At 39.9% G+C, this 12,643-nt stretch overlaps 1 protein-coding gene across 1 annotated transcript; it reads left to right on the top strand.

The window, feature by feature from the left end:
* Window positions 1-28: 28 nt before the first annotated feature.
* Window positions 29-11,844, top strand: LOC133707524 (thylakoid lumenal 29 kDa protein, chloroplastic-like). The gene is made up of 11 exons (XM_062133176.1): window positions 29-278; window positions 439-537; window positions 732-816; window positions 907-941; window positions 1,043-1,108; window positions 1,237-1,277; window positions 9,059-9,189; window positions 9,410-9,516; window positions 10,597-10,734; window positions 11,033-11,167; window positions 11,510-11,844. Exons 1-11 carry the CDS (start codon window positions 183-185, stop codon window positions 11,618-11,620), a joined length of 1,044 nt encoding a protein of 347 aa, XP_061989160.1. The 5' UTR covers window positions 29-182; the 3' UTR covers window positions 11,621-11,844.
* Window positions 11,845-12,643: the final 799 nt, after the last annotated feature.

The following is a 12,643-nucleotide window of genomic DNA, read 5'->3' as shown; positions in this document are numbered from 1 at the left end:
GATACATAAAAGATAGGATAGCAAATATCATAAACCACATACAAACCATAAATCCACCAGAGGGGCCCCATTCTGATATCCTCTCCATTTTGGCAGTCTCCAGTCTCCACATTTGTAGAACAGTCTTGATTTCGAAGTAGACTGTAGACAGCTTCTCAAATTTTCTTGAACACAGGAAGACAATGGCGGTGTCTTTCCTTTCAACTGTCCCCAACCTGCTTCCTATTGTCCCCGTCAATGCTTCCATAACCTCTGCCCCAAGATATCCTACTCTTGGTGTAAGTTTTCATTACCTATGTTTCTATGTGCCTTTTGAGAAAAGGGTTGCTGTTAAATGACAGAAGAGCGTTGGTTTGTCTATGGTTTTTTGTGTGAATCAAATTGTTTGACATTGTTTATATAGATAGTGATTATAGCTTGCTGAATATGGAATTGTAGGCTACAGTTCGTTGCAGTAAAATTGAAGCTGATGCTGATAATGAGGAAAGGTTTAAGCGGAGGAGCATTCTTACATGTTTTGGTGCCACTGTCGGCTTGGTGAGAGCATATTTTTTCCTCATTATAATCTGTGTTGAGTATGATTCAGTTTTCGCATTATGAACTTGGGATAAATGTGATTAATTTGAGAGTTGAAAAAGAAATAACTTTTAAATTGATGACATAGTACATGATGAATTCCATATATTAGAGTGAATTGATGATGATTTTCTGCAGTTGTGATATCATTTTAGGAATTAGTAAGAAGTTCAGGAACATTTGTTGAAATGGCTGATGCTGCTGATTTGATACAACGCAGGCAGCGTTCTGAATTTCAATGTAAGTTTTTAGAATGGTTTTATTCTCAATGCTAGACTGGAGTCATCTACAATCTACTGCTGATCCAGATTCATATTCCTTACTAAACAGCAAGTATCAAGGATACCTTATACAAGGCTATAAAGGTAATGGTATGCTGTAGTTTTCCCATTCACAATTTAGATGATTAATCATATATGTTCTGTATATGGTCTACTCTATCTTATCTATCTTCTTTCCATTTCAGGAAAATCCAGATGTTATCCCATCCTTACTCACTTTGGCATTGAATGATATTATGACTTATGATAAGGTCAGGCAGAAAACTTTGCCCTATGATTGCAGTGAACATCATAGTATTTTCTTGTCTGGTTATATGTAGTGATTACACAAATACACAGGGAGGAAAGAAAATACTTACTTTCCCATTGTGTTTTTCAGGCTTCAAAAACCGGGGGCCCAAATGGATCTATCCGATTCAGGTAACTGTTATGTATAGAATTTTGGGTGATATAAGTTTTGGCATTAAATTGTAAGACGAGCAATCTTGTATCCAAACTGGCCCCTGGACTTCGTTTTTCCACTTTTTTTTTTTTTTGGATTAATATTTTGTTTAAGAAAATTAAAGATGAAGAGAACTCTGGTACATGAATAAGAAAGAAGAATCAGAAACATGTGCTCTCTTGAAAGAAACCTAATGACCCTTTGGTATGTTTGTATATGATCTGCTTGGAGATAAACCCATTTACTAGTTTCTCCATCTATCAGGTACAAGAGTCCATCATTCATGTTTCTGTAGCTCATCCTCTCCCTTATCTGTCCATTGTTCCTTTAGTTCGTCGTCTGGATGTCTATTTGTGTTTAGAGCTTTTTAAGTATGCCAACTCATAGGAAAAGGGTTGAAAATGCGAACCTGCACTAAATCATTGCATATTGTTTGAGGACAAGCATAAATTGACAGAAATATAGAGAGAGTAATAATTCAGAGAGAATGGAGATTCATGTGTGTTTATTCATCTCATACAAGAGGGTATTTATAGGAATACATAGCTAGTGTGAAAGCTCTAAGAGAAACTCAATTTGGTAACAATCTTCTCTTGTTTGATTGAGGGCTGCAGCTCCACATACTTGCATCCAATGATGAAATGTGCCATGCTTGTTGCCCTTTGGCATAAAGCTTGTCACACAAGTCTCTATACCTATATTATACACTCAAGTACCTTATCTATACACTCAAGTGCCTATTTATACATGATATAGACATTTATACTATGACTCATATATACTACAATATGATTCATGTATACTACAACACTCCCCCTTGGATATTTCATGTTTAATAGCATTGTCTAGGCCGTGCGCTTCGAAATTGCCTCGTTAAAAACCTTGCCAAGTAATAAAACCCTGTGGGAAAAAACAACCTTGGTCGAAGGACAAAAAGAGCACAACGCGCGTTGAGTGTGGAGTATGTTTCTGGATACTCCCCCTGATCTAGACTTCCCCTGAAGATCATGAGAGTTCGGATAACCTTCTTAATCCGATGCTCTTCACATGTTTCTCGAAAGGGGATTTTGGTAACGACTTAGTAAATAAGTCCGCTACATTATCCTCTGATCGGATTTGATTTACTTCAATTTTTAGAAGTGTTTGCTGTTGCTGATTGTAAAAGAATTTCGGTGATATATGCTTGGTATTGTCGCCCTTGATGAAACCTAATTTCATTTGCTCAATACAAGCTGCATTATCTTCATAAATGCATGTAGGCTCATTTGTGGTGAACTTCAAACCACAAGTTCCTCGAATGTGTCTATTTATAGACCTTAGCCATATGCATTCACGCACAGCTTCATGTAGAGCAATAATCTCTGCATGATTTGAGGAAGTAGCAACAAGGGTCTGTTTTGTAGATCTCCAAGATATCGCCGTGCTTCCCATGGTAAAGACATAACCTGTTTGGGAGCGACCTTTATGAGGGTCAGAGAGATACCCTGCATCAGCAAATCCCATCAAAACATCATTATCATTTTGATGGAGGGGAGGAGGAGAACGTTGGTCACCATGGACGGTGTCACCGGCGTCTACATTACGGAAGATGGCTTTTTGCCTCTTGGGGTCTGATCCCATGCTTCTGTCTTTTCTTTTCTCTCTGTAGGGATAAAACAAGCCCATATCAATCGTACCTTTTAAGTATCGAAAGATTGTCTTTATGCCAATCCAATGACGGCGTGTTGGCGCAAAACTATGTCGAGCTAACAAGTTCACTGCGAATGAGATATCCGGTCTTGTGCATTGAGTTAAATACAATAATGCGCCTATCGCACTTAGATAGGGTATTTCAGCCTCTAATAAATCTTCGTCCTCATCCCTTGGACGAAACGGATCTTTTGTGGGCTCAAGACTACGGCCGATCATGGGAGTACTAACAGGCTTTGCTTTATCTTCATTAAAGCGCCTTAGTAATTTTTGAGTATATGCTGACTGATGGATCATAATCCCATCATTACGGTGCTCGAGTTCTATTCCGAGGCAAAACCGTGTTTTCCCAAGATCTTTCATCTCAAACTCGGATTTCAAATATTTAGCAGTTTCCTTTAACTCATCTAGAGTTCCAATTAGGTTCATGTCATCGACATAAACTGCTACAATTGCAAATCCGGAACTTGTCTTTTTAATGAACACGCAAGGGCATATTTCATTGTTAACATATCCCTTCCCAATCAAGTAGTCACTTAGACGGTTATACCACATCCGTCCGGATTGTTTCAATCCATATAGTGAGCGTCTTAATCTTATTGAAAACGCGCTCCGTGGTTTAGAGCCACTTGATTTGGGTAATTGAAGTCCATCTGGAACCTTCATATATATCTCTGAATCTAGATCCCCATAGAGATATGCTGTAACCACATCCATAAGCTGCATGTCAAGTTTTTCGGAAACTACCAAACTGACAAGGTAGCGGAACGTTATAACGTCCATTACGGGAGAGTATGTCTCCTCGTAGTCGATTCCAGGGCGTTGTGAGAAACCTTGTGCCACAAGGCGGGCTTTGTATCTAACAACCTCATTTTTCTCATTACGCTTTCTAACAAAGACCCATTTGTGGCCAACAGGCTTTATATTTGGTGGTGTCAGCATTATAGACCCAAATACCTGTCTCTTTGTTAGTGAATCCAATTCAGTCTGGATCGCATCTTTCCATTTAGGCCAATCTGCTCTATGTTGACATTCTTCAACGGAGCGAGGTTCGATATCATCGTATTCTATAATTCCTTATGCAATATGATATGCAAATGCATCATCAATAGTCATAGAATTTCTATCCATCATCACATGTATACTAGTGTAATTCATGGAGATCTCTCTATTCTCTGGATTTGATTCTGTCATTGGAGCGTCCCCCAATGATGTCTCTTGGACATAACCATAATCCGGAATATTCTCATGAGATGGATTATTTGTATCGATGATTAATGGATTATTTTGTGCCAAACTCGCTTTCTTCCTTGGGCGAGAATCCATCAAACCTATGGGCCTCCCGCGCTTCCTGGCAGGAGCCGTAGGCCTAGCCAATGTGTCACCCATAGAGGGGACGTTGGCGCCATTCTCATGTACTCTTGAGATGGCATTATGTCTTTTAGGGACATCAATCCTTGCAGGTACATTTGCAGCAGGTATGTGTGATCTCGTCACTTTAGCGATATCAGAAAACGCATCAGGCATCGATTCTGCTACGTTCTGAAGATCGAGAATTCTCCGCACTTCTATTTCAGACTGTGCGGTTCGGGGATCAAGATGAGACAAAGTGGGGACAAACCACGACAATTCCTGTCCTTTTTGTTGAACATTAGTGTTCATGTCTCCCCCTAATGACGGGAAGACTGTCTCATCAAAGTGACAATCCGCAAATCTAGCGGTAAATAGATCACCTGTCAAGGGTTCTATGTAGCGGATAATGGTTGGAGAGTCATAGCCAACATAAAGGCCTAATCGTCTTTGATGACCCATTTTAGTGCGCTGTGGCGGCGCAATTGGCACATAGACTGCACACCCAAATATGCGTAAGTGTGAGACATTTGGCTCATACCCAGTTACCATCTGGGACGCAGAAAAGGGTTGTGTGGCAGTGGGCCTTAGACGAATAAGCACAGCTGCGTGCAATATTGCATAGCCCCAAGCAGAAATAGGGAGATTGGTGCGCATAACCAATGCCCTAGCAACCATTTGAAGTCTTTTAATGGCAGCTTCTGCGAGACCATTTTGGGTATGTACATGAGGGACAGGGTGTTCAACCTCGATCCCAATGGACATGCAATAATCATCAAAAGTCTTTGATGTAAACTCCCCAGCATTGTCAAGACGAATTGACTTAATAGGGTGATCAGGGTGGTGAGCCCTTAACTTAATGATTTGTGCTAGGAGTTTAGCAAATGCATCATTTCTTGTGGATAAGAGCATGACATGTGACCAACGTGTCGATGCATCAACCAACACCATAAAATATCTAAATGGTCCGCAAGTTGGATGGATAGGTCCACAAATATCACCTTGTATTCTTTGCAAGAATGGTATATTTTCTTTAGTGTCCTTTGCATAGGATGGTCTCAATCATACTTTTGCTAAAGAGCAAGCTTTGCAAAACGAATGATATGCTTGGGAAGTAATTCTTTGAACCTCTCTTTGGTTCGTACTTCTTTTCGTTTTGAAGAATGGATGTCCGTGTGAAGTTTTTAATATACGGATCATCATATCACGACCTGGATGTCCCAAACGGTCGTGCCAAAGCCTATATGTGTCGGAATCCCATAAATTTTCATTCATGACATGGTTGGATTCAATGACTCTAATAGTGGTTGCGTACAATCCACTAGAGCGACACATAAGTTTCTCTAATACTCGTGTTTTTCCGTAGTTATTAGAGGTAATGCAAAGGAACTCTTGTCCATTCTCACTATGTGTTTCCACATGAAAATCATTGGCTCTTATATCTTTAAAACTCAATAGGGTTCTTCTAGCCCTTGGAGCATATAGAGCTTCGGTGATATTAATATTTGTGCCATTTGGCAACAAAAATTGAGCTGGTCCTCGACCATGAATCAATTGTGATGGTCCTGCCATCGTAGTTACTGAAGTTTGACTAGGCGTCATCCATAAGAATAATTGCCTATGTCGTAATATAGTATGTGTGGTGCCACTATCAAGAAGGCATTCCAATTCTCCCGAAAACATACTGAAAAAATAAAGTTCGGAATATTAACACATGTCCATGACATTGAATGATAATGCGATACTTTATTTAATAAGGAAAAAACCAATGATTACATCAAAGTTTCCAAAGTCTATTCCAAAATAAAATCAAACTTATACAAATTGTAATTGCTCAATCCGTTTGGTAATTCCAATGAAATATGACCAGGGAAGTAGAGAGATGTTGGTGGAGCGAGGCTCGCTTAAATACCCCGATCTCAATTACTTTCCTAGACATCATACTTCATTAGGTACGCCACATGAGAAAGAGTCAATACAATTGTCATTTATTGACTAAGGCACATTTGCGGTTTTATTGGAAAATAGAAAAGACTATTCTAATCAAAGTCTGCGGCATCCTCGTGCTCTTCATTTACAGCTTTGAAGTCTTCTATGGTGAGATTGACATCTTCACCATTTTCTTCTTCAGCAAGGTTGGCTTCTTGCTCCCTTATTTCCCTGTACTCCTTGTAGCGTGCAGCTAGTTGAGTACTTGCCTGGCATTGCTTAAACCAATGCTCGATTGAACCACACCGATGACACACGTCATTGTGGTTGCCTCCCTTGATTTGAGGTGCAGGTGGTGCACGTTGTGGATATTCCCTAGGCGGGTTGTTACTGCTACTACCACGGCGTATGGTGCGACCTCCACGGCCCACAGTGTTACGGCCCATGGTGTTGTTATATCCACCTCTCCCACGTGTGTAGTTACCACCACGTGTGCCCGCACTATAGTTGCGGCTGCCTTCTTTGTTGGGGCGGTTATATGGACCCGTTCGTCCTTCATGTCCCCTGTTATTAGGGTATACATGTCCCCTATTAGTAGGGTACCGCTCCTTGCGCCCTCTCTTGGGTGCAATATAATTCGCCTCACGAACGCTTTTGGTTCCAACGGGCCTTGAATTATAATTCTTTACAAGGATGTTGTCGTGCTTCTCAGCTACCGACAAAAGATTGATGAGCTCATTGAACTTTGTAAGTCGTCCAGCATTAAATTCAGTGCGATGCTGCTTTGATAGTATAATTTCTGAGACGGGGAAGGTAGAGAGAGTTTTCTCAATTAGCTCTTCTTCTGTGATAGGTTTTCCACAGAACTTCAGCATGGCCTTTAGGCGAAGAGCTTCTGAATTGTATTCAGAAACAGACTTGAAGTCTGAGAATCGTATATTGTTCCACTGAACCTTCAAGTCAGGGAGGAGGGAATCTTGGATATTACCAAAGCGCTCTTCTAGCGCTGCCCATAGGTCCTTTGCATCTTTGATGGACATATACTCTAATCTGAGTGCTTTGTCCATATGGCGTCGCATCAAGATAATTGCTTGTGCATGCTTTATGGATGTTCGTTGGAACACAAGGCCCGCACTTGGTGCCTGTATGATGGGCAATATCCCTTTCGATGTGAGATGGTTCTCAACGTCGGTTCTCCAACTATGGTATTCCAAACCTGTTGAGTCAAGGATTTGAAAATCGAGTCTAGGTTCATTCGACATCCTGAAGATAAGAAGAAAAGATATATTAGTTTCGGAGTTTAAACTTCCACGAAAACTAAAATAATCAGATTTCCGAGCTATGCTACCAAGAAATCAATTTCCAAGAATATTTGGATTAGACCTAAACAATGATGTTTAATAGGGTCATAAATCGATGCTCGCGGACGCTCTTAGTCCGAATATTATGAACACTCTTAGTTCATTGGTCACGAACGCTCTTAGTTCGTTTAGCGTGAATTTCTATAATTCCGCTTTTTGATTGTAAGTTCCCGATAAAAAGAAAGAGGAGAAAAATGAATAAAAACTCAAAAACGAGAACTTTTAATAAGCAATACCTCGAAATAGTGTTGTCCGAAATGACCGAAAAGTTGCAGGAAAAGTGTCCCGAAAGTCGCCGGAAAAGTGTCCGGAAAGTTATCGGAAAAGTGTCCCGAAAGTCGCCGGAAAAGTGTCCGGAAAGTTGTCGGAAAAGTGTTCCGAAAGTCGCCGGAAAAGTCGCCGGAAAGTTGTCGGGATCTGTCGGCAGATGCTAGGCAGCAACTAGGCAGCTGCTAGGCAGCAGCTAGGCAGCTGCTAGGCAGGTGCTTCGGCAGCTGTTCGGCAGCTGCGCAGCAGGGGCTCGGCAGGGGCTCGGCAGATGAGCTCGGCAGGTCTCGGCAGCTTTCGGCAGGTGCTGTCGACAGCTTTCGGCAGGACTCGGCAGGACTCGCTCGGCAGGTCTCGGCAGCTTCTCGGCAGGTCTCGGCAGGACTCGCTCGGCAGCTCTCGGCAGCTTCTCGGCAGGTCTCGGCAGGACTCGGCAGGACTCGGCAGGGCTTCGACAGCGGTTCGGCAGCGGTTCAATTTTTCCGGTGGCCGGTTCAGGCTGTTTCCGGCCGGTTCTGGCGGTTCTGAAACCGGTTCTGGGCTTCTTGGATCAAGGGCTTTGATATGTGCTAGGGTTTGGAGGTTTTTTGTAGGTTTGGAAAAATGGCTTTAATCGGATTATGAACTTCCTCTATTTTGACAATTTCGATTCTAATTCTAGAGCAATTTCGTGCTGATAACGTGTTTGAGGACAAGCATAAATTGACAGAAATATAGAGAGAGTAATAATTCAGAGAGAATGGAGATTCATGTGTGTTTATTCATCTCATACAAGAGGGTATTTATAGGAATACATAGCTAGTGTGAAAGCTCTAAGAGAAACTCAATTTGGTAACAATCTTCTCTTGTTTGATTGAGGGCTGCAGCTCCACATACTTGCATCCAATGATGAAATGTGCCATGCTTGTTGCCCTTTGGCATAAAGCTTGTCACACAAGTCTCTATACCTATATTATACACTCAAGTACCTTATCTATACACTCAAGTGCCTATTTATACATGATATAGACATTTATACTATGACTCATATATACTACAATATGATTCATGTATACTACAACACATATTACTTTTTATCCTCTTTTCTTTCTGTGCAATTTGGTTTTAAATCCTTGTGCAAAAGCTATCCTCAATTTCTTGTCCATTTTTTTTTTTGCATGAAGCTCAGAGATCAGCAGACCTGAAAACAAGGGACTTGTTGGTGCTTTGAATTTAGTAGAGGAAGCAAAGAAGGAAATTGATTCGAATTCCAAAGGGGGGCCCATTTCCTATTCTGATCTGATCCAACATGCAGGTTTACATTTTAAATATCACAAACTATGCATCATTCACATGGGACTCTGTTTGTTAAATTGGTATCAAGGTAGATACATTATAGGTTGTTAAATCACCTATCTAGCATTCTAGCATAGTTTATGCATGGAAGATGAACAGATTGTGGGGTTGTGAATGTGGTTGGGTGGGTGGGGGTAAGGAGGCTGGTACCCTTACTTAGTTTCCTTCATTTTATGCAGCACAAAGTGCCATTAAGCAAACCTTTCTAGCTTCTGCAATTCGCAAATGTGGAGGAAACGTTGAGAAGGGCAATTTGTTATACACTGCATATGGTTCAAATGGTCAGGTTTGTTCTCAAAATTTGTTGTTCCATACTGATATTACAAGTGTCATTAGATTGTTACCATTTATTTATAATTATACTTGGCACTTCACATTGCGGAAGTAAATTTTGGTTGATATATCTCCTAAATTCTTATAGTAAATTCTTGGTCTACTCTTGGTTTGTTGAAATTGTGTTGAGAATGATTCTCACATGTCTTAGTTTGGTGAGAGATAACTCTCAGATTTACATTCCAATGATCTATACTTCAAGTGGATGTTTACGCAACTCGTTTTGTGGTGTTTGAACCCAACAATTTGCATTTTCTACCCCTGGAAATGATTTCCCTTTCACTCATGATGGTTATACTCTTGATGGAGTATATTTAACAGGTCTTTTAAATCCCTAATTGATCTAAAACCATTTATCATTAGTGATAGCTTTGGTTTATTAGTGGAAGTTTACGTAACCATTATAACTGCTCAACATATCTTGTTTTGACAAATCGGTGTATAGAGTCCAAGATATTGAAGCTCTGCTCTTTGGTGTCTCATCTTGGAACTTGAAAATCTTTCAAGTAATTTGATTTGTGATGGTGTATGTTTCTGTAAGTAGATAATCTCATAGGCATAGGATGTCTAGTATTTTATTTTTCCAAAATCAAATTCTAAAATGGAACAGATTTCATGCTTTATTTATCAGTATGCCATGTTCTCATTTTCAGTTACTGATTTGGTCAGTGGAACTGACCACTTATGGATAAGAGAATTCTGATAGGATTGATTTTGGTACTCTCAAGTCTCGTAGGGTTGATTTCATAACTGTTTAGGCATTTTGATTCTTATTGCATTGGTATTTACAAAGGAACCGGTAATGATATTGAAAGTGAGTGGTTGTGCACCTGTATCAAATATGCAACTGTGGAAAGTGGAAATGATTATTTTCACTGCCTTTACCACATGGCATGGGGAATTTGCTTGATGTAGGCATAGTTGTTTCCTAAGCTCAAAAGATGATTCGGCATATAACTAGCTGTATTTCTTTTTCTTATAATAGAAAATTATGGGTTAAGGCATATAATTACAACCATTATTGTGCCAACAGTGGGGATTATTTGAGAGGAATTTTGGAAGGACAGATACCCAAGAGCCAGATCCAGAGGGAAGGGTTCCCCAGTGGGACAAAGCAAGTGTTCAAGAAATGAAAGACAAGTTTTCTGCCGTTGGCTTTGGCCCCCGCCAGGTTCTTTGTTAATCATGTAGCTGCATATGCATTTTAGTTCTTCAGCATGTTCAACCATGAACAGCAAAAAGAAACAGATATCCAGTCCAAAGAAAGCTGTCCATTGTGAATTTTTTGAAATTTTAGATGAAGAAAAAATGTTAGCTATTGTATGAATTGATATAATGGTGCAAAGAAGCTATGCTTAACCTAAGCTTTATTTCTGGATACTCCTTAAATCAATGCCATAATTATTCTAATTGTTAGTTGAAAAATTCCCGTTTATTGATCACTGATTCAGACATTATTATTATCCCAGCTAGCTGTTATGTCTGGATTTTTGGGTCCTGATCAGATAGCCACAGAAACTTTATTAGCCACTGATCCAGAAGTTTTGCCGTGGGTTCAGAAGTATCAGCGCAGCAGGGAAACAGTGTCAGAAACAGATTATGAGGTCAGTCCCATAGTAATTTTTTCTCCCACAGCCAAGTAAAATGAAGTGACACAGTATTGTTGTAAATTCAACCATGCTGACTTATACATAATACATTCATGCAAACAAAGGATTTAGCTATTCAATGATAACCAAGTCTGCAAGATAACATGTTAAGACTATCTAAATCGATTGTATATGTTTTGCATCATATCAATTGACAGCATGTTAAATAAATCTCTTTTTCCAAATCTGAAAATTCTTGTAACTTCTGAAAATGTACTAGGAATTAGGACTAGATATCTGCATTCTCTTGTTAGCATCTCAGTTCTCATTGTTGGGTGGAAATTGATTCTCTTTCAGGTTGATCTGATAACTACGCTCACAAAGTTGAGTGGTTTGGGCCAACAAATCAATTACGAGGCGTATACCTATCCAGTTAAAAAAGTTGATTTCAGCAAACTCAAATTGTGAAGAGTATCAGATGCTTATTAGAGCAGTTTCAACTCTAGCTAGTCAATCATTTATTCTTGCAGTAAATTCATGGGAGAGTTTGGTTCGAACTTCATAGCTAGCTGAAAAGTTATGAAAATTAACAAATAAATATGTTTTTGTACAAGATGGTGCGTGCGTGTATGTGATAGAAATTCAAACACTGTATAATGAGTAGTAATGCTAGATGAATTATCTTTTTCGTATTTACTTGCATCACACATGCCGCATTGTTGTGTTCTTTTTCTTGATGCAAAAGATACCTAAGAGATAAATGACCGAGACATATGCTGTCTTCCTTTTGTAGTTTCCCTTCATATTATGCACGATCTTTTAACCAGAGAATGATGCCACTGTTGCCACACAACAATTAAGGTTAACAGCCAAGTCCTAAAAATAGAAACTGATATAGGATCCATATGAAACTGGTCTCACATGTCAATCTCTTTTCTTTACATGATACGTTCTTGCATTCAACTGATTTGGCTCGCTCGTAGCAAAACCAAAGTGGAACATCACGCCTTGCATCAGAGTTTTATACCAAGGCTGGGTTTTCTTGTAAAATATACCTGGCCCATAAGTAGAAATGAAAATCCCTAGCCAATGAGAGTTGGTTCAGTTGGCAAGGGCGGACTTGAGGTGTAAACCCACACAAGTTCGATCCCCGCTACCAACAATCTCTCATTTGGTGGGCAATCTAGAAAATGTCATGCATAATTCCATACCAATGGGTTGGGCTGGGACACTGGCCAGTTTCGTAAGTCCTGTTGGGTTGAGGTCGTAGGTCTGCCCTGGCCCTGGTAGTGTAGGGAAGCCTCCCTCTTACCTAAACTTTTTCTATCCAAAAAAAAAAAATCCCTAGGAGGGGAAACTGCACCCATACAAAACAGGCGATTGGAACACATTCCTCCCAAAAAAAAAAAAACTTGGAACAACTAAAGATTAAAATATTGGTTTTGACATATCTACCGGAACTTTGAAAAGATGGGATATTAGAAATATCGA

The sequence above is a fragment of the Rosa rugosa genome, chromosome 4 (genome assembly GCF_958449725.1).
Source record: "Rosa rugosa chromosome 4, drRosRugo1.1, whole genome shotgun sequence".
Lineage (NCBI taxonomy): Eukaryota > Viridiplantae > Streptophyta > Magnoliopsida > Rosales > Rosaceae > Rosa > Rosa rugosa.
This window is presented reverse-complemented; position numbering and strand designations above follow the sequence as displayed.

Bases quoted from the DNA above. Each gene is read 5' to 3' on its own strand.
- LOC133707524 (XM_062133176.1), top strand. From the start codon at position 183: ATGGCGGTGTCTTTCCTTTCAACTGTCCCCAACCTGCTTCCTATTGTC. The intron at 538-731 runs GTGAGAGCATAT...ATATCATTTTAG, and splicing joins TTGGTGCCACTGTCGGCTTG to GAATTAGTAAGAAGTTCAGG. The intron at 9,190-9,409 runs GTTTACATTTTA...CATTTTATGCAG, and splicing joins TGATCTGATCCAACATGCAG to CACAAAGTGCCATTAAGCAA.